The 22,998-nt window shown below is 37.4% G+C and overlaps 1 protein-coding gene across 5 annotated transcripts in view; it reads left to right on the top strand.

The window, feature by feature from the left end:
• Positions 1–22,998, top strand: part of SENP1 (SUMO specific peptidase 1) — an 87,472-nt gene that overhangs the window by 13,711 nt on the left and 50,763 nt on the right. For all 5 annotated transcript variants that reach the window (XM_059682692.1, XM_059682689.1, XM_059682691.1 and 2 more), the window contains 8 exons: positions 5,377–5,548; positions 8,958–9,061; positions 9,141–9,424; positions 11,856–11,910; positions 17,874–17,912; positions 19,383–19,467; positions 19,700–19,855; positions 21,090–21,221. In XM_059682692.1, the coding sequence (XP_059538675.1) occupies positions 5,377–5,548; positions 8,958–9,061; positions 9,141–9,424; positions 11,856–11,910; positions 17,874–17,912; positions 19,383–19,467; positions 19,700–19,855; positions 21,090–21,221 (1,027 nt within the window). The remainder of the gene's footprint in view (positions 1–5,376; positions 5,549–8,957; positions 9,062–9,140; positions 9,425–11,855; positions 11,911–17,873; positions 17,913–19,382; positions 19,468–19,699; positions 19,856–21,089; positions 21,222–22,998) is intronic.

The raw sequence follows: 22,998 nt of genomic DNA, 5'->3' as shown, positions 1-22,998 counted from the left end.
ATATTGCGTCTCTTGGCAGGTTGCTTTTTTTGCTAAACAATGCCATACTGTTATTTTTTTCAAGTAACATTATTGCAAAAATAGTACATGTGCTTTGTAAAAAATTAGAAAATGCAGATAAGCAAAAAGAAAAAAATAGGAGCCTCGCATTCCCACCAGTCAGAGATCACCTTTGTAAAATTTTAGTATATATCCTTCCAGCTTTTTTCTCTGCATTTACACACACTTTTTTCCCCCCAAATGAGTTTATACTGTGCATATTCTTTTGTTAACCTGTTTTTTCAATCATCTCCTTTTTACTACTCAGTAAATTTTATCTTATACTCTAACTAAATTATATTTAAATTTTCCTAGTTGACCCAAACTATCCTTTACAGCTAATTTTGCTTAAACCAGTATCCAATCTAGGATTGCATCTGGTAGTTATTGCCCTTCAGTCTCTTACAATCTAGAACAGCCCCTTTTATAATGACATGACTTTTTTTCTGCAGAATGTCTCACTTTTTGGATTTTACAGATTTCTTTGTCATAACATCTTTATTTTGTCCTTTATTCTCTGTATTTTTTCTAAACTAGGTTTTTGACTTGAGTAAAAGGTGATGCTGTCTTATTTCACATTTAGGAAACCTCTATCTGGTTCTCCTGTCATTAGTGATAATGGATTGATCTCTGGATTAGAGAGATAATAGTCTCGTCCTTATTTGTACAGTTAGGTTTCATTCCCCCTTGTGACTAGAATGTAATCTAAATGATGTTACTTTGGCATTATATGAATGACCAATTTCATATCACTCTAATAGTTATTAATCTCAATTGATAACTCTTATCTGGTAACAGTTTTTTTAAATTGAGGTATAATTGACATAGCATATTAGTTTCAAGTATACCACGTAATGATTCGATAGTGAAATGATCACCATGATAAGTCTGGTTGACATCAATAACCATACATGGTTACAGAAATTTTTTTTTCTTGTGGGAGAACTTTTTAGATCTAATCTTAGCAACTTTCAGATATGCAATACAGTATTATTAACTATATTCACCATGCTGTACATTACATTCCTATGACATTTTATAACAGGAAGTTTGTTTGGATTTTATAGATTTCTTTTTCATAACATCATCATTTTGTCCTCTAGTACAGGAAGTTTGTACCTTTGGGCCTCCTCTGAACGTATAATAATTTTACTAGAGTTAATGAGATAATATTTTTCTAATTTTATCATTTTTTCCTACACTTATTAATTGGCACTCTGCTAAAGAAGAGCTCTTCTTCCTCATTAGCTGGGGCTATTTGGTGACTCTGGAATACATTTCCTACCGGGAAGGCAGGATATATGATTAGGTCTTCCTTTTTTATTACCTATTTTCAAAATAAGTTTATTTTTATTGATTTCAGAGAGGAAAGGAGGGGGAGAGATAGAAACATCAATGATGAGAGAGAATCATTGCTTGGCTGCCTCCTGCATGCCCCCTACCGGAGATTGGGCTGAAACCTGGGCATGTGGCCTGACCAGGAATTGAACTGTGACCTTCTGGTTCATAGCTTAATGATCAACTGCGCTGGCTAGGCTACATTGATTTTCAGACAGAGTAGAGGGATGGGGAGAGACAGAGAGAGAAACATGGATTGGTTGCCTCCTGCATGCACCCGACCAGGGCCAGGGGTCAAGCCTGCAACCGAGGAACGTGCCCTTGACTGGAATTGAACTTAGGACCCCTAAGTCCAAGAGCTGACGCTCTAACCACTGAGCAAAACTGGATAGGCCAAAGAAAGTTTATTTTATTTTATTTTTTTTCTGTTCATCAGATTTATTCACTTGATTTTTAGATTCACTTGTTGATAGATGTGTATTTGTTGTTCATAATTTGTATCTTTACTTTTCTCTTCTTCTTCCTCTTCTTAAAGGATACCTTTCAGCATTTCATATAATACTGGTTTGGTGGTGATGAACTCCTTTAGCTTTTCCTTATCTGTGAAGCTCTTTATCTGACCTTCAATTCTGAATGATAGCTTTGTTGGATAAAGTAATCTTGGTTGTAGGTTCTTGGCATTCATCACTTTGAATATTTCTTGCCACTCCCTTCTGGCCTGCAAAGTTTCTGTTGAGAAATCAGCTGACAGTCGTATGGGTACTTCCTTGTAGGTAACTGAGTTTCTTTCTCTTGCTGCTTTTAAGATTCTCTCTTTGTCTTTTGCTCTTGGCATTTTAATTATGATGTGTCTTGGTGTGGTCCTCTTTGGATTCCCTTTGTTTGGGGTTCTCTGCGCTTCCTGGACTTGTAAATCTATTTCTTTCACCAGGTGGGGGAAGTTTTCTGTCATTATTTCTTCAAGTAGGTTTTCAATATCTTGCTCTCTCTCTTCTTCTGGCACCCCTATAATTTGGATGTTGGTATGCTTGAAGCTGTCCCAGAGGCTCCTTACACTATCTTCGTATTTTTGGATTCTTTTTTCATTGTGCTTTTCCGGTTGGGTGTTTTTTGCTTCTTCGTATTTCAAATCTTTGACTTGATTCTTGGGATCCTCTAGTCTGCTGTTAGAACTCTGCATAATATCCTTTATTTCAGTCAGTGTATGCTTAATTTCTAGTTGGTCCTTTTTCATAACCTCAAGGGTCTCACTAGATTTCTTGAGGGCCTCACTACATTTATCGGCGGTCTCACCAGACTTTTTGAGGGTCTTACTAAATTTATCGGCGGTTTCTAGAAAATTCTTGAAAAACCTTAAAAGTGTGGTTTTGAACTCTATATCCAGTCGTTTGCTTTCCTCCATTTCTGTCATTTGTGTCCTGTTTCTTTGTCTCCGCATTTTTTATGCTTCCCTGTGTTGGTAGAGTGGCTTTGTGTGCTCGGTGTCCTATAGGGCCCAGTGGCTCAGCCTCCCCAATTACCTGTGGTGGACACTTTTGGTGCACCCCTTTGTGGGCTGTGTGCACAGTCTTGTTGTATTTAAGCCTTGATTGTTGTAGGTATCACTGGGAGGAATTGACCTCCAGGCCAATTGGCTATGAGAGTCAGCTGTGTCTAGGGTGGGAGAACTTCTGTGCTGGAGACACCCTTATGAGGCAAGACTTGCTTCAGTGGGGCTTTGGTGCTCACTGAGTCTACCCCCTGAGTGTATCCCTTATGGATCTGAGGACTTGTATTCTGGATGGTCCCACTCTGACCACTGGCTACACTGGCTCTTGGATCTAAGGAGGTGCTAATTTAGCCTCTGCCTGAGGCTACCCAACAGGAGCTACGAAGAGATCTTTAGATTCCCCTTCCTTGTTTGGGGTTTGGAGGTGCCCTGATGAGGCCCAGCTGTGAAGCAATGCAAGCTGTTATGGGGCCTTGGGCCTTCTCTTGGAAGTTCTGGGTCTTTCTGGCCCAGCTGCAGTTTGTTAGGTAATGTTCAGATTACAAAGGGCCAGGGCATTCATATGCAAAAGCTCTGCTGCAGCTTGGGTGGGGCGGGGTCTCAGGGAATCAACAGGGCGGAGCAAACAGCTATGGCTGATCCTCAGCCCTGCCCTAAGGGGCCCCGAGTCTCAGTGTCCCAGTAATCGCTGCAAGCACCTCTGAGAGAAAGCCTCCCTCGAGTTCTGAGTTCTGCCGGCTGCCAGACAGTCCAGTTTCTCCCCATATGAGTCTGGGTCCCCAGAGACTCAACCGGACTGGAGTTCAGAGCAGTCGGGGGCTTGTGACTCCCTCCTGATTCAAAAAGACAGCCGAGTCCTCAGTTGCCAGCCCTTGCCGCGTGCGCCTCTGTACCTCTGCACTTCCGCACCTCCTCTGAGTCTCAGTGTGCTTTTCTCTTTCCTTCTAGTTGTAGAATTTCCACTCAGCCAGCCTTCCTGTGGTTCTGGATGATGTCCATTTTGTCTTTTAGTTGTATTTTTGAATTGTTGTGGGAGGCAGCAATTTCTGGTGTTTACCTATGCCGCCATCTTGGTTTCTCCCAAAAAAGTTTATTTTAATAGCCACTTCAAGTGGTTCAAATATATATATTTTTTGCTCTTTTATTTTTTTTAGTGTCACTATGGCTTTAGTGTGTTTTAAGGCACTACAATCATTTTTTGATGCTTACATTCTTGCAACTTTAGCCAGTGGGAGTCCAAGCTTACTTCTGTGTCTGACCCAACATTGTTAATTGTTGGTATTACACTTGCTGTCTGGCATTTCAAGATGACCTTCTACTGTTTCTTTAGAAAAAAGAATATTTTATTAAAGGCATAGATACAATACACTCTCTAGGAAGCATAAATACAAAAGACATTGAGGGGAATTCATTATATCTTCACCAAACAAATTATATCATCCTTGCCATCTTTTCCTAGCTGCGTCCACCCGTCCTAAGAAAATAAGCCAGTTCCTGAAATTCTGAGTCCTTGCTCCTTTCTCTAACACACATAGAAATCATTAGAATTTGAAGAGTTAGAGTATATGTGTTTTTTTATTTTCTTTAGACCTAGTCTGATTCATTTGTGCCCAAACCACATATACTGATTTAAAGAGTTGATTTTATTGAATTCAGTTTAGTCAGCTCTGTAACTCTATTTTGCATTCTCAGGAAAAAAAAAAAAAAGAAAAGGAAAGAAAATTCATTATATTGATAGCAAATACTTAAGACTTGTTTGGTAACAATAAATGAGAAAGAGCAAATTTTTAAAAATTTTAAATTATTTACCTGTCCGTAGAGATAAGACTGGGTTTGAGTTTACAAAACTATTTTTCCTGCCAACTTTTCACATTATTTGGGGATGCAAATAATATAAAGAAGCAAAAACAAAATTCCCTTCAGAGGAGATATACAGTGAGGCCAGAGGAGAAGTTCACAGAGAGTGTTACAGTCTAATAAAAGCCTCTGGTTGTTTTTAATGAGGGATGGGAGCCCTCTGTTGGTGTTTTAGGAAATGTTAAAATTCAGTTTAAAAGCTTTGTTGAGAGGCTTTGGTTTTATCCATCTCTGCAAATTTAAGCTTAAAATAATTCCCTCCAAAGGTCTTGGGGCAGGGGGATGTGAGGAGTAAAAAGGAAGTGTATTGTGTATGTTAGCATACCTAGAACTCAGATTTTTTGCAGGGGTCTAATATGATATGCTTTCTGTTGTACCACACAAGTATGTAGTTCCTGACTAAAGGAACTTATAGATCCTGAAGCTGAGACATACAGTTTTAGGTGTTTGAGAATTAGATAGTTTGGCAATCTAAGACCTCTTAAGTGGCAGAACCTGATGCAGCAACCCATATATCATTTTTTGTATATTTCCCTTAAGTGGTATATCTGCCATTCTACCTGCTAATTTTTGTTGTGTTGTTGTTATTTCTTGAAAGTGGAATAATACCTGGGTTAGATTTTCTTACAAACTTTTGTTTTGTTTTGTTTTAGTGGATTATCAAACAGTTTTACGGGAAAGTCAAACCATCACTGCCACGTGTCTGCATATGAAAAATCTTTTCCTATTAAATCTGTTCCAAGTCCATCTTGGAGTGGTTCATGTCGTCGAAACCTTTTGAGCCCCAAGAAAACTCAGAGGCGACATGTTAGCACAGCAGAAGAGGTAAGGAAAACCTGCAACAAGAGCTACGGTTAGAATCTTTGCCTACATTCAGCCATTTCTCCCCTCCAATTTAGATGTTTATTAACCATTCCATTTACTTAATCTTTTCTATGGTTTTTCTTTTTGAATGCTGGTATCTGTTCTAAAGAAATTAAAGAGATATTTTAGTGTAGGACTTTATTATTTTTCTTACTGTCTTCTATTCCTGTTGGATAGTAGACTTAATCTTCATTATTGTCTGAATACTTCTCATACATCAAACTATCTCTCTTCTTTCTTTTTTGGACCCTTTGGAAACTTGTTTCATGTGGCAAAACTGTTAACCTTGCTGGATTTGATTAAATACCCACCCTTTTAAAAAAATATATATTTTCTATTAATTTCAGAGAGGAAGGAAGAGGGAGAGAGAGAGAGATAGAAACATCAATGATGAGAGAGACTCATTGATTGGCTGCCCCCCCTGCACGCTCCCCACTGGGGATCGAACCTGCAACCTGGGCATGTGCCCTTGACCAGAATCGAACCTGGGACCCTGTAGTTCGCAGGTCAATGCTCTATCCATTGAGCCAAACTGGCTAGGCCACCCTTACTTCTTACTAGGACAATTTTTTCCCAATATAAAAGAAGCCAGCTAAATAATTTCTATCCTTTCATTATGAGTAAGATCTTTGAGATCATAAATTTCCCCAAAAGAAAGATGTTCTCTTGATAGTTGGGCTGTTATATTTATTCAGTAAACCTAAAGGAAAAGAAAATTCTGAAAATATCCCAGTTTAAGAGCAGTCTTACCTGTTCCCAGTGTTGCCACTCCATCACTTTCTATTATTTTCTTATCTTTAATTTTGTTCATAGTATCGAATGTTTTGTTTTTCAATCCTTTAACTGTAAGATAAACGCCATAATAGCAGATAATTTATACTATAGGAAATGTGCTTATACCTGTTCAGTTAAATATTTTTTATACATCTCAGCTTTGTACTGATTGCTGTGGAGATACAAATGAGTAATAATGACCTTACATTTATATAGCATTAGAGTTTCCAGTGTGCTTTCCACATGTATTATTGTTTTGAATCTGTTTAACCCTGTGATACAGGTAGAAATGGGGTAATATTTACATTTTACAGATTTGAAAAGTAAAAATCAGAGGTCATACAACTAGTAATTGGCCAGCCTGCAAGGAGACTTCTGAAGGAGTCTAATCAGTGTGCTTTTTTGTTATACAACCTGGTGATGTGGTTCCTGCCCATTGCAGCTTACATAGTGTGGAGTCAAGAATAATTATATAATTTGGTAATGAAGATATTTTAGGTGGCAAGACTTGATTATTTGTGACTTAGTAAAAATGCTATAAATTTTTTTGGTTTGAAGTTTGGATTCTAAAATACTCAAGCAGAGGGTGGCAGGACTAGTAAATCATAGTAGGAAAAGGATAGACAAACTGGCAAGAGTATGTGATAAGAGCTGAGCAACAGTTACAAAAAGGACTCATTGCTCTAGCCAGTTTTCTCAGTGGATAGAGCATCAGCCTGCGGACTGAAGGGTCCTGGGTTCATTTCCAGTCAAGAGCACATGCCTGGGTTGCAGGCTCGATCCCCAGTAGAGGGCATGCAGGAGGCAGCCCAATGATTCTCATCATTGATGTTTCTATCTCTCTCTCCCTTTCTCTTTGAAATCAATAAAAATATATTTTTGAAAAGATAAAATAAATACTGTAAAAGAACCACTAGCTATTCTACCATAGAGGGTAAGAGTAGAAACAGGAAAAATAGGAGGTTCTTAAATCATTCCAGAGTGAGAGATGTTCAGAGTGGTAGTAGAAGGAGTGACAAATTTCAAATTTGTAGCAAAAAAAAATCAAGAAGAAAAAATTCAGTCTCTTTACCTTTGTATAGATTATTGCTTAGTTCATTCTGCCTTTAACAAACACTTGTAGCTAAATAAAATGCTTATGTGAATATCGAAATGACATAATGCAAGATGCTGCTAGCCCTGGCACAAAATATTATAATTGTTTTGTGAAGATTAGTGTGTGTATTAAATTGTATATAAGATTTCAAGGAAGAAAAACACTGGGTATATATATTATTTAGTGAATGCAGCTTATTGCTAGGGGATCTATATAGAATAGTGCTTTACCATGGTTACAAGTCCTTATGTAATCTGTTTTTCTCTAAGTAACCTCATTTCTTTTTCTTTAAAAAAAAATTATTATGTATTTTTTTGTTGTTAATCCTTACCCAAGGATATTTTTCCTTTGATATTTAGAGAGAGTGTAAGGGAAGGGGAGAGACACAGAAAGAGAAACATTGATGTGAGATAGAGACACATCTTTTGGTTGCTTCCTGCACACACCCCCGCTGGGGCTGGGGACCAAGCCTGCAAGCAAAGTACCTGCTCTTGACCAGAATCAAACCCACAACCCTTCGGTCCATGGGCTGGCGCGCTATCCACTAAGCCAAGTCGGCCAGGCTCGTTTCTTGTACTGTTTTGATTCACACTGACGTTGCTCTTCCTTGAACACATCAAAGCACCTTCCTGTCTCAGGGCTTTTGAATTTGCTGTTCCTTTGTATGAAATACTCTTATAAATTTCTTTGACTTCCTCCCTTGATTTAGGTTTTTGTTGAAATATCACAGTTTAAGAGCAGTCTTACCTGTTCTCAGTGTTGCCCCTCCATCACTTTCTATTATTTTCTTATCTTTAATTTTGTTCATACTATCTGACTAATGTTTTGTTTCTCAAACCTTTAACTGTAAGGTAAACTCCATAAGAGCAGGAACTTTATCTTTTTCAGTGCAATAACTCTACTGACTGGAGCATAGTTGGTATTTAAGTCAATAAATAAATGAATGAATCTTATGGAGCATGTGCTTTCCCTAAGTTTTTGGAGTTAAGAAAAATAAATAAATATGTGTTGGAGATGAAAACCATCTCCAGAAAAAGCATTCTTAAAAATTTAACTGAGTAGAAAATTGTTAGAAAGTTATTGCACTCAGATCTTGACTGTTCTGATCACTTCCTTGTGATTTTTTCTAGCAGGTATCAAGAACCAAGGGTTTTGTTAGAATCTTAATTTAGAGGTCCTCAAATGTTTTATTTCTGGGACTCTATCAGTTGACTCAGAAATAGTTGCCTGTTGGCCTTCTGTTTTCATATTCTATAGCTTCTTTGCACTATTATTTACATATATGCCCCACAATTCTCTGAATTATACTATCTGAAATTTATTTCACTAAACTCCTCTTATATGTATTATATCATTTTCTAGAATATCCTTAGTCAACCATAATTCTTAATTACCTTGAGGACTCTGCCTGAGCTTTGGCAAGGCTTCTGGGAATCTAGATGCTACTTTGAGAAACACTGGCCTCATTGAATGTGTTTAAGATTTTTTTTTCTTTTACAGACAGTTCAAGAAGAAGAAAGAGAGATTTACAGACAGCTGCTACAGATGGTCACAGGGAAACAGTTTTCTGTAGCCAAACCCACCACACATTTTCCTTTACACCTGTGAGTCACAAAACATATTTCAAATGAATTTAATTCTGCATGCATTATATGATATTGAAATATATTCTTCTCTTGCTAGATCTCGATGTCTTAATTCCAGTAGGAATACTTTACAAGACACACTGTTTCAGAATGGAAACTCTTGTGCAGCTCAGATTATTGGCTCTGATACTTCATCCTCTGGATCTGCCAGCATTTTAACTTCCCAGGAACAACTGTCTCAGAGTGGGTATCCCTTATCGTCTTATACGCCAGATATTTCATTCAGTTCCAAAGATTCTGATCTACTCCATCAACTCCAACATCACCACTCTCTTCCACATCAGCCAGATAACTCATCAGCTTCAAATACACAATCCAAAGGTAAAAATGGTATTGTATGCCATATTTTCAATATAATTTAATTATACTTCCTAATAGCCAATTTATTGGCTCTATGAATTATAATGCAAGGTTGTAATGCACATGTAACTTAGTTAACATAGAAATACCTTAAGTACGTATAATTCACTTAGCCATGCTATAGGTAAACCAGTTAGGGTCCATCTATATGACTTTTAACTCCCCCCAAACTTAATTGCTAATAGCCTATTGTTGACCAGAAGCTTTACAGATAATATGAAGAGTTGATTAACACATACTTTGCATGTTATATGTATTATATACTGTTTTCTTACAATAAAGTAAGCTAGAGAAAAATGTTAAGAAAACCATAAAGAAAAGAAAATACATTTACAGTATTTATTGAAAAAAAAATCCACAGCTGAAACCGGTTTGGCTCAGTGGATAGAGCGTCGGCCTGCGGACTCAAGGGTCCCAGGTTCGATTCTGGTCAAGGGCATGTACCTGGGTTGCGGGCACATCCCCAGTGGGAGATGTGCAGGAGGCAGCTGATCGATGTTTCTCTCTCATCGATATTTCTAACTCTCTATCTCTCTCCCTTCCTCTCTGTAAAAAATCAATAAAATATATTTAAAGAAAAAGAAAAAAAAATCCACATATAAGTGGACCTGCACAGTTCAAACCCATCTGTACAAACCCATCTGAAGTGTCATCTGTACTCTGATGTTCTAGTTGTTTTAGTAAATCAATTAAGTATTGAAGTAAAAGTTCTTAATAAGCTAATATACAACCTAGATAATAGGTTTATACGTTTTAGAATGGTGGTCAGCAAGTTTTGGAAACAAAAAGAGTTTTCTGCTTAACTTTCAGCTAATAAAAATATTCTGTTCCTTAGCATTCTAGTTAAGTAAGGTTTTGCTATGATAATTTTTTTCTTTGCTTAGTTTGCCTTTCTTTAGGTATGTTATATACTAGTAGTTATTTACCAAGAACTATCACTTTTTTAAAAAGCCTTTAACCTCAGAAGCATACATTGTATGGCAGATGCTTAGGTAAAACTAAACTAGGACAGATGTATTACATCGAACTGTTCAATTGTACTGTTTAATAAATATTTTAAATAAGGTTTTAATCATAGTGCTTTAGAAGGACATGATTCTTGCTTTTATCAACACAGAAACTAAGTGATAGAATGATAGAGTTTGTACTTTTTGTCTCAACTGCTTCTCCTATAGCTGTTTCTTTTTGCGTTTCCATCCCTTTTTACCTCTCCCTCCCCTTTGCTCTTTCACTTTGTTCAGTCTCGTGGTAGTTCATAAGCTAAAGACTTTTGAGATATCTTGGCATGTTCTTGTTTCCCAGGAATAGAAAGAGGAATCTCAGGAAACAGGCATAGCCCAGGAGTAGAGGCTGAAGCCATATACACTGAGTGGCCAGATTATTATGACCACCTGACATTTGTAAGCAAATTAGCTGAACACTGATCGTATGGGATATGGAAGCCAAAGGCCTGTTAGAACACCTTTGCTGTCTGCAGTTACCAAGATAAAATGTCTCCAGTTCACACAGGAACACAAGGATTGGACAGTCGAGCATTGGAAAAAAGTCATGTGGTCCGATGAATCACGTTTCCAGTTGCATCATGCAGATGGCAGAGTGAGAATTTGGCAGAAATAGCATGAAAGCATGTACCCCACATGCATGAATACAACCCTTCAAGCTGGTGGGAGCAGTGTTATGGTTTGGGGCATGTTTTCCTGGCATGATTTGGGCCCTTTAATTCGTGTGGAACAACGTCTGAATAGCACAACATACCTAAGGATTGTTGCTGATCAAGTTCATCCTATCATGTTGATGGCATATCCCAATGGAGATGGCTTCTTCCAACAAGACAATGCACCATGCCACGGTGCTCATATTGTGCAGGAGTGGTTTCAAGAACATGTGGGAGACTTTACCTTGCTTAGGTGGCCCCCACAATCACCAGATCTCAATCCAATTGAGCATTTGTGGGACGAAGTTAAAGAGCCATCAGGCAGCTGGTTCCACAACCATCAAATCTCACAGAACTGGACAGTGCTATTCATCAGGCAGGGTGTCAGATTCCTCGCATCACCTTTCAACATCTCGTGGAGTCAATGCCGAGAAGAATCGCCGCAGTATTGAAGGCAAAAGGTGGCCCAGCGAAGTACTGATGGGGTGGCCATAATAATCTGGCCACTCAGTGTATACTTGTATTTCAGAGTAACTACTATATTTGTGGGGTAAGCTCTTCACAAAGCCCTATTCTTGGCTCAGTCTCTCTCTCTCTCCCACCTTATCTTTATTTTTATGCTGTGTTTTTTTTTATGAAAATAGATTGTCACAAAGTATGGGAACTTAAGCCACAGACATCTAGGATGTATAACTGCAGTTTTATCAGTAATAACATGCTCTTGTGTTTCTTGTTTAGGATCAGACTCTGTGATTTTACTCAAAGTGCAAGATTCCCAGACTCCAGCTCCCAGGTAAACTTTGGAAAAAGCACATTTTTAACATAATCCCCCCTTTAATTAGTTTCTTTACTATGTGTTACATAATATAAAACTAAAATTGACTCTAAATCGCCGCAGTATTGACCTCTGTCATGTGTCGTTTGAATTATTTCAATGACTTTCTAAGTAGTCTTCCTTTCTCCAGCTTCCATTTTGTTCTTCATTCCATCTTCCACCATGTTTTCTAGTCCATTCTTTGAATTGTTCTTTAGTCCTTCATTCTTCAACCAGAGTGATCTAAAAGGCATAGCTGGTCATTCACTAAACTCCCTCAAGGGTGGTTTATCAGACAGAGAAGCAAGCCCAGACTTTTTAGTGTGGTAATCAAAGCACTTTTTTCATAAACCCCACTTCCAATCACACATTCTTTCCTTTAACAATTACTTATTAATAGCCTACTGTGTGCCAGCTGCTTGTACAGACACAAAATAACAGCAGTGAACAAGATGAAATCTCTTCTCTCAAGCAGTTGACATTCATGGTATTGTTTTAAGTTGATCCAGTTTCCCTTGCTCTTTACCCTTTAGCTTCTAGAGAATTTGATTCATTCAAATCTATAGTATTTCCAGGAATGCAGCAGGGGTAGAGTGAACTGGGGTAGGATGGGGGACTTGAAATCTACACACTTATATTTAATTAAAAAGTGTGCAGCTCTAGTAAGTGGTCTACAAATATTGAACATGAATAATCAGATAAGACACTTCCTAGTATAAAGAAACCAATAAACTTTTTGTGGTGCAAATTCAGATAAAATTTTTAAATTATAGCATAGCCAGAGTAGCCATTTGATAGCTATGTATAAATTTATGTTAGAGATGTACAAACACAAATCATGGAATGCCAGAGAGCAGGTTGATTTAGGCTGCTTTTTTCTAATATAAATAATGCAGAATGCTGCAAACCTTCAAGTACACTTAACTGAACATAATTTAAATATTGGAATATATTTTGAAAATAATTAAGTACTTAGAAGTATCTGTAATACTAATTCAAAGTGATAGTATTATGGTGACTATATAATGTAGTTTACCCAGTATATCTGCTTTAAAGTACACTAATAAAATTTGCACTTAATAAGAAAAATGGAGCTTGCATTCTAGCTGTAGATAGTGTAAGGGGAGGAGTGGGGGACAAATAGTGAACAAATAAATAAAAATACATGTCTAGTGATGATAAATGCTATGAAAGAAAAATAAAGCAGGCAATTCTATACCCTGGCGGGAGGGAATAGAGAGAGGGGCGTTATTTAGGATGGTCTTGGCAAGGTGACAGCCAAGGGACATGATGGAGGTGAGAAAAGAAGCCATAAGGAAATATGGGACTCTTTCATGTGTTTATTATATGCTGAACTATAATAGGATGCCTATTTTCTTACCTTCATATTCAGTATTCTTTCTGCTGTTATGTCCTTCCTACCTCAACTTATCTGTCTGGCAGTGGTGCTTTCTTATCTCTTAAGTCTCAATTCAGATTCGATCTTCTATATGAAACTTGACTCCTCAGGGAGATATTGAGTACTTCCTCTGTAATCCAATAGGTTACTACTTACAGTGCTATGTCCTTGCCATATATGGCATTAGCAATTTAATTGCTAGGGTGATAATAGTATTAGTTTTCTATTGAGAAGGTTAGGGATAATAATATGCTTTTCTCATCTCAGTCCCCCTACTTCTTTGCATTTCTCCTCTACGTTCTAAACTTAGATATTTTTTAAAAATTATTTATTTGTTATGGTTTCTAAAGGAGATTTTACAGTTTGGATTTTTTTTTTTTTTTTTTTGAGTCACACCTGGGTTCTGAGCTTGTCTTTTCCAGGCTTCATGTAACTTTAACAGGTTATTCTTCTGAATTTTAGTTTCCTTATCAATAAAATGCCAGTATTAATACTTTTCTCTGGAATTGTTGTGAAGATTAACTTACAGATAAAGCATTTATAAAAGTTTTCCACAGGTACTACACAAAAGTAGGAATTCTTTCTTGGGAAAAAGTTGATCTCATGTAAAGAGTGCTTTTAGTTCTGCAATGGCTCTTCACTAAGTCTGCCTTTCCTTTATGAAGGATTTCTCCTAGTAATAACTGAAGAATGAGATGGAAGGAGAAAGATACACTGGGTAAAACTGATTAGACAATACTGTTCATGGAAATTGGAGGTTACTCTCACAGGCTTGGTTGATTGGCTTTTTAGTCTTAATTTCCTACCAGCAGTGAAGATTTGCCCTTATTTCCCAGCATATACCATGCCATTTCATGCCTCTATGTCTGGAATTCCCTATCTTTGTCCACTTGTTAAACTCTTACTTGGCTTTTTAAAACCTGATGGGGGTGTTATTTTTTCTCTGACTTCTCCAGGTAGCATTAGTCTATCCCTTGAGCACTTCTATCCCTGTACCTTGTTAGTTACTAACACCTTTGCATTTATCGCCCAGGGCCAATCATAGTACATTATGTGGGCACTTAGTAAATAAACCTTTGTTAAATAAATGAATTTCCCAGAAAGCCTGCCGTGCTCTCTTGACTAGCTCAGGTATTTATCATCTTCATTTTGGTTTAATGTTTTGATTTATTAAAAGGCATTTTACAATAATAGAAAGAATACAGTCTTTGGAATTGGACAGACATAGTTTCTAATCCTGGCTCTTCCAAGACAAATTATCCTTCTGGACCTCAATTTCCTTTTCTGCATAGTATGAGTAATAATTCCTTACTATCTATTATTGAGCTTTAATTAATAGAGCAGAGTTTTACATATAGAGCATTAAGTAGATGTTCAGTAAATAGTTGTAGTTATTATTATTGTATGCTTCAATTATATGAGGAACAATGTATAATTTACTCTTTGAAAAGCAAAGAGATTTTGCTTTTCTCCCTGAATTTTGCTTTCCTAAGCCAGGAGATACCTCGATCCATTGAAGAGAAGTGCTTGTCTGACACTATTCATTTATTTAATAAATACTGAGTGCCTGCGGTGTCCCAGGCACTATTCTTGGTGCAGAGGATACAGTAATAAATTCAAAAGGCAAATTTTGTCCACATCAAGTTTATGTTCTAATATGGAAGTGGCAGATTTGAATAGCATAAACCAATACTGTGCAGTTCTGTGTGATTCTTGTCAACTTTTTATATTGTGCAATATATGTGTTCTCACGTTTTTAGTATCATACACTAAGTAGCCCCTCACTGCTGCCACAGATCTCTGTGGCTTTCTGTGTTGGTTGTTATGTCAGTTGTTCACTGCACACCTCCTCTACACTTGATCTTAGCCAAAAGGCCGAGAAGCAATGCACACCTCCTCTTATGTTCTACCTTTATTAACCTCAGTGATGGTGGAGAGGCAATAGAATAGCATTTTCATTGCCAAACCCTAGCCTAAGGATGATTAGGAATACTAATTCTCAAAAATTAAGCTAGGAAGCAAGGCATTCCCTCTGAGCCCATGCTCTTGCCTTAACTAGGACAGATCGTAGAGATTTAAGAACTGAAAGGGACTCTAATCTCCAGAATTTACAAGTCCTAAAACTAAATCTCATAGAAATGACTCGCGCAAAATCACAAAATGTAATTAGGTACAACTCCAGGAGTTCCAGGTCACTTAACTCCCAACTTGTTTATTTGTTCTACGTATCTAAAAGTTTTCTTTGGAAAAGAGTTAACTCTTCCATTTGTGTCTGTGAAAGGTCCTTCAGTTAGGGCTTGGCAAGGAGATGAAGTTTGAGAAGAGCAAGACCTAGGACTTACAGTTAACATGGCTGTGACTCTGCTAAGCATTATTCACTCAGGTTGTCAGCAAGATCTGCATCAAATAGATTTGGTCTCTCATGTTTGGAATGGAGTTGTGTTGCTGATTCTTTGTTTTGGTTTATTCATTGACTCATTAGCTGTTTCATTTGGATTGTTCTGTGGGTGGGGAATTTCAGTATCTACTTTGATTTGGTTGAAAAAATATATATATATATAATTTGTTGTTGTTCCAAATATACTTTTTTAAAATGTCAAGCTGCTTCCCCCCCCCCCCCAATTATGGTTGACATTCAATATTATATTAGCTTCAGGTGTACAGCATAGTGGTTAGACATTTATATAACTTAGGAAGTGATTCCCCCCATAAGTCTAGTACCCCCTTGACACCATACATAGTTATTACAATATTATTGACTGTATTCCCTGTGCTATACTTTACACCCCATGCCTGTTTTGTAATTGCCAATTTGTACTTCTTAATCCTTTCACCTTTCACCCATCCTCTCAATCCCATCTTCCCTTCTGGCAACCATCAGTTTGTTTTCTGTATCTATGAGTTTGTTTCTGTTTTGTTTGTTGGTTGAATATATTTTGATTCAAGTGGACTGGCAAGAAGTCTAAGAACCCATAAGATTTGACTAAATTATTAATAAATCTGTCAATCTGAACCATTTGGGAAGAGTAACATTCTAGCTTAATATATTATCTTGACAAGTGATGTACTCTTTCACATAATGTTGGTCTCACGCAAGTAAGGAGCTATGCTAAACTTAGTTTCTCTGCTGAACTTTGGGTCATCTTTTTAACTATAGTACAGGTGTAGAAGAAAATAGAAAAGTAAAAACAATAACATGACAATTACATTCAGAAGGGTTTCTTGGCTTCAAGAGTGTCCAAATACAAAAGCAGTTTTGCTGAAATGAGTGGGATGCAGCACAAGAGAGGTAGCTTTGCATGTCAGAATATCTATTGATGCAAAACCCAGAGTTGGACCAAGAACATGAGTCATAAAGTTTCTCAGACATGAAGGAAACCTATTCTATTGGATCTGACCTCATCTCTTTGGGAATTCCTCTTCACTCATGCTGAGGGACAGGACACATTTGTCAGGCATTTTACTGCTATGTTCTTGCTTAGAAGAGCTGCATTTTATGAAAATGTGCCTGAATATCATATTGATGCTCATGAATAAAAGCAGGGACATAACCTAATCTCCTATCTGCAAGTTCAAAAACTTACCCTTATTCAGTAGTGAATAGCTGTGGAGCTAGTTCACAAGAGGTAATTGTTAAATTTCAAGGAATTTTGAGAGCTAGTTATTAAACACAACCACTATTTCAAAATGTAATTATATAAACTTGCAGTTACGTAAATTATATTGAAAACAAAGGTAGTAAGTGTTCAAAAGTCATCATTTCCTACTCATTTTACTATTATCCATCTAAGGTTATTGGCATGTATCGTATCTGTATGGTAGAAATACTATAGAATGATGTGCTCTTGCACACCTCTTCCCAATTCCACATTCATTGATGTCATTTTGGTAGGTTGAAGTGGGCCATAGTGGGAGCATTTACATCATGGAAAATTCCCACACCACAAATCAGTGCTTGATTTGCTGTTTTGTTGATGGACTAGCCTTAAAGTGATGGAGAAAATGTCAATAATGCCAATTAAAAGTGTATCATGTTTGCAGTGATTACATTGTGAATAGTACAAAAGATTGAAGATAAATTCTACCATTACTTAAAAACTATTATCTGATTTAACAAAGAAACTGCTCACATTATTATTGACAAATACTGAAGTTACGATGTGTCCTTGTTACTTTCATCTTACCTGTTAACATAAATGAAACTATCAACCAGCATGCATGTTGGACCTATCTATACTCATTTGTCAATTGCCACCACAAGAGTTGCTATGGATACAGAAGTTTGACAGAAATCAAGGAATGCATTCTGTAAGAATTGGTTATCATGCAATCAGTGAAGTGTATTTTATTATGGAAAATGTATGCAAATGACTCATTTATATTTCTTTAGTTCCCAATTACAATTTTATGTAATTTAGTCCTTGTATTTATTCAATACTTGTAAGGCATTCTTGTAAATTATTTAGATGATTGGTTTTTCTGTTGACAATATTTGAATTTTCTCATAAGCCTCCTGCTCATATTTTTCTTTTCCCACCCATAGTCCTACTTTTTTCCAGGCAGAGTTGTGGATCAAAGAATTGTAAGTTATTATTTTTGGTATCATTTTTTTCTTCTCCATCACTTCCTAATTTTAGTTAGAAGAAATCAATTAGCCAATCATCCTACCTATGTTTAATCAGTAAAAACTCCCTATTTATAGCTATTTATTAAACAACTTTTAAGTTTTGGGGGTTTTTAATTCTATTGGTGTTAGGACATTTCTATGTTCATGTTTATTAAATTTACTAGTGGCCTGGTGCATGAAATTCATGCACTTGTGGGGGGCGTCCTTCAGCTCTCGTGCAGTCTGAGAGCCCTCGGGGGATATCTGACTGACTGCTTAGGCCCGCTTCCTGTGGGGAGCTGGTCTAAGCTGTCAGTCAGATGGCCTAAACTGTCAGTCGGACATCCTTAGCACTGCTGCGGAGGCAGGAGAGGCTCCTGCCACCACCGCTGCGCTCGCCAGCTGTGAGCCTGGCTTCTGGCTGAGCAGTGCTACCCCTGTGGGAGTGCACTGACCACCATGGGACAGTTCCTGCGTTGATCATATGCTCCCTGGTGGTCAGTGTGCCTCATTGTGTTGGTGGTTCAATGGTTCTGTTGATTTTTATATTTGTATATTTGCCTTTTATTATATAGGATAATAGTTGAAGTTAACTTGAATTGGAAAAATGTTTCAAAATTTGCAATTATATAGAAAGGAAAATAAATGCCCTTATTTTCATGGATAAAACTAATTTATTGACTAATTTCTATTTCTGGAGTTTGCAAAATCACTAACAGCTTTTAGTCTCCAGTTTTAAGAACTCACTTTAAGTTATCCAAACCCCCTAGTGTTGATTTTCTTAAAATAAATAAATAAATAAACCCATATTTTTTTCTTTTGGTTCATAAATACAATATTTGAATTAAAACCTCAATGACATTTTATATTATTTTCTCCTTTGGGGTTCAGTCTCATTTTTGAGTTTCCAAAATAAAGCTTAATTTTCTCCATTATCTTAGAAGCATGTTGTTTATTTTTTTAAATATATTTTTTATTGATTTCAGAGAGGAAGGGAGAGGGAGAGAGAGATAGAAACATCAATGAGAGAGAATCATTGATTGGATGTCTCCTACACACCCCCTACTGGGGATCAAGTCCGCAACTCAGGCATGTGCCCTGACCGGGAATCGAATTGGGACCTCCTGGTTCATAGATCAGTGCTCAGCCACTGAGCAACACCGGCTGGGCTTACAAGCATGTTTTTAGAAAAAGACTACACATTTACAAATATCTGCAAAAGCCACCTGTTCATATTTGGCAACAAACTAATAATTTTTCACTATTCAATAAAAACAGTAGGAAAATTTGAATAACGCCATGTGGTTTCACTTATAGTGATAAGTTAGTGTCAGGATTTTAGACTGTGTGTATGAGGGTTTCATATTTAATGCTCACTGTACATCACCAATGGGCTGATAGTAAGAGAGTGGTCTGCACTTGTGTCACATTCCTTTTCACTTCTAGAACTAGTGTTTATGATTCTCGAGCACGGGAAAGATGGCGCCAGATTGAAGAACAAAAAGCCCTGGCATTACAGCTTCAAAACCAGGTAAAAAGAATTGGGATAAGATTATAAGTAAACAGCATATCCAAACTGAAACTAATTTGAAAGGTTATCTGTATTTAGGGGTCAAAGCTGTTGTTACTGCAAAATAGTATGGTATCATAGCATTGTGTGATAAATGCTAAATGTTCTTGGTCTATTCAGCTAGTACTGATCAGTTTACATAGAGAGATAGCATATTTCTGTATTCCACTTATTCTGAAGTTCTGTCTTTCAGAGATTGCAGGAACAGGAACATTCAGTACATGATTCAGTAGAACTGCGTCTTCGTGTACCTCTTGAAAAGGAGATCCCTGTCACAATTGCCCAAGAAACAGAAAAAAAAGGTCGTAAATTAACTGATAGTGAAGATGAATTTCCTGAAATCACAGAGGTAAATTTTATAATTCCTATACTAGCAAGTGTTGTATTTAGAAAGAGTTCTCTGGACAAGTTTAAAACATAAACGTAATAGAACATGCGGTATTTAAATTGTATTGCATATGCCAGAGGGGAGGAGAGTTGGGGGACTGGGTGAAAAGGTGAAGGTATTAAGAAGTATAAGTTGGTGGTTACAAAATAGTCAAAGGGAAGTAAAGCACAACAGAGGGAACATAGTCAATGATAGTGTAATGATTGTGTATGGTGCCAGGTGGATACTAGACTTAATGGTGGGAGGATTACTTCATAATTTATATAAATGTCTAACCACTGTGCTGTACACCTGAAATTACTACAAAATAATATTGAATGTAAGCTGTAATTGAAAAATATGATTTTAAAAAATGAAAAACTTGTATTGCATACTCGTGCTTTCATTTGTATTACAGCCCAGTGTTGGCTTTATTTTTAAATGATTATTGCACATCGAGGAAAGAATTATGGGTGGCTTTTAGCAACTTCAGTGAAAAAGCATTTAATAAATTTGTGTTTCATTTCATGTACAGTAAGCTGAGGCTTACTTTTTTTATAAGTAATAAAAACTCAGTATAAAATTTAGAAAATACATAAAGTCTGTGTACATTTTAAAGTAATCTGTTCCTTAATCTAGCCTTCTGTTTGAGAAACTCACATAGCTGGTGAGTATAATACATGTTTTATAGTTGTATTGGATTCCATGTTTTACATTAAAAAAGAACAAAGAAAAAATCCAGGAAAATGTTTCTACAAGAAACTACCTTTAAAGAAATGACACAAAATAAAAGAGACTACCTTTACTTAGCTCTTCCTACCTTTGGGGAAATATTCTATTTCTCAGAAAATTGTTTGGAAGGCAGCTATGTTCACCACTATACCACCAACGCCAGAAAATTGTTTGGATCAAAAATATAATTAGATATTCTCATAGACTTAGAATACTTTTCATAGACTTATGAAATACTCTATTTCATAGCAGGAATAAAATGAAACAAGGGTCTGAACTGTTGTGCTGAAAAAGAGAGGGGGAGGACAAGGTGAGATAGAAGGAAGTAATCAGGGAGATTACTACTGGAAGGAATAGAAACCAAAATGTTAGAAATAAACAGTTGATTAATGATAAATTGTCTGGGGATAGTGTGGACTTATGAGAAATCTGGTGTATTCTGAAGCCATGTATGCTTAATGTCTGACACCTCTTGCTTCTCTAGGAAATGGAGAAAGAGATAAAGAATGTATTTCGTAATGGGAACCAGGATGAAGTTCTGAGTGAAGCATTCCGTTTGACCATTACAAGAAAAGATATTCAAACTCTAAACCATCTGAATTGGCTCAATGATGAGGTAATCTTGCACCTGATTTTATGTTCAAACTAGAGGCCAGTGTATGAGATTCACAGTCCCTCTCACAGTCCAGGACCCCTTGGGGGATGTCCCCGGCCAGCTTAGGCCCGATCCCCCGTAAGCGGCAGTCAGACATCCCTCTCGCAGTCCAGGGCTCTCGCAGTCCTGGACCCCTTGCTCCTTACTGCCTGCCTGCAGCGAAGATGGGAGAGGCTCCCGCCACTGCCACTGCGCTTGCCAGCCATGAGCCCAGCTTCTGGCTCAGCAGCGCTCCCCCTGTAGGAGTGCACTGATCACCAGGGGGCAGCTCCTGTGTTGAGCGTCTGCCCCCTCGTGGTCAGTGCGCATCATAGCAATCGGTCATTCCCCTGTTTGGTTGATTTGCATATTACACTTTTATTATATAGGATAGTAAGTGGAAATTAAATCAAGGCATTATCACACTGTTTGAGTCTCAGAGTTTGGTCCTTGGATGACCTGGATCAGAATCAACTGTCACAATTCTCAATTCTCCTGAATAAGTATGAAGCAGTGTGGTAGAGATATGCATTTAAAAAAAAATCTCAGATGATTTTTATGTACTTTAAAGTCTGAGAAGTGCTCATTTACCTTTTTATATATTGACAGTTTGTACACTGAGGGAGAGGACATTCACTCATTCGTATTGTTTCTGTCTTTAAGGCACCTCACATCTTCAGAGAAAATACTTAATAGCTGACTATATTGTAGCATGAAGGAATGGTTTCCGTCTAGGAATCCATTGCTACTTCCCCTTCTATCTCTACTTGTTCTTTGTCACTGAGGTTATTATATATAAGCTTTCCAAAATGGCCTATTTTTAAAACTGACATTTTTTAAAAAGTTATATTATTAAATATTTGATATATTGGTTAAAAAAAAGTTATGGCTCTCAGCTTTTGAGAGTTCAGATTATTTTAAGTAAGTATATTACATTATAGTCTTTAAACTGATCTGTCCTATTCCTATACCTGGAGGTGCTTGTTTTATTTCAGAAGGATATTTCATAGCAATAGAAGAAAATAGTTTGCTTTTTTCCTAAGTACCTGCCCCCTTTCTTAGGCTCACTAGCAGCATCCCTGACTGATATTTTGGGGTATATTTAAGCTTCACAACTATGGAGGATTTTTAGATACTCAGAATAGAAAGCACTGGATAGTCTACATACGTGTATCCTTGTCTTGTATACTAAGGACTTTCCAAATAATAATATTGGTTAACATTTATTGAGCATTTGCCTCATGTAGGCACTGTTCTAAGTGTTTTATGCTTTCTGCTCATGTAATGGCCACCGCATCCCTTGGAGTTTATTATTTTATCATCTCTATTTGATAGATGAAGGAACAAAGTATAGAAAGATTAAAAAACTTGTGGGGTTATATGGCTAGTAAATATCAGAGCCAGGATTCAGACCTAAGCATATATCTACACTAATAAAAGACAAAGATGTTAATTGACCCATCAGCCAATCAGAAGAGTATGCAAATTAACCCAACAAAGATGGCCGTTAAATTTGCATACTGCAGGCGGGGTGGCACAGTGTGATCCCCCCGCCCCACTGCCTGCCAGGCCTGCTGTTGCTGTGCGAGGCCCTGCGGCTGGCAGGGCGGGGCGCGGCGGATCGTGATCCTCCACTCCCACCCTGCCACCCGCTGGGTCTGCAGTTTGTGTGCGTGCCCTGTCCCGCTGCGCCACCTGCCAGGCCTGCCGTCCGTGTGTGCAGCCTGGCAGCTGGTGGGGCGGAACGTGTTGGATCGCG

Source organism: Myotis daubentonii, chromosome 2 (genome assembly GCF_963259705.1).
Source record: "Myotis daubentonii chromosome 2, mMyoDau2.1, whole genome shotgun sequence".
Lineage (NCBI taxonomy): Eukaryota > Metazoa > Chordata > Mammalia > Chiroptera > Vespertilionidae > Myotis > Myotis daubentonii.
This window is presented reverse-complemented; position numbering and strand designations above follow the sequence as displayed.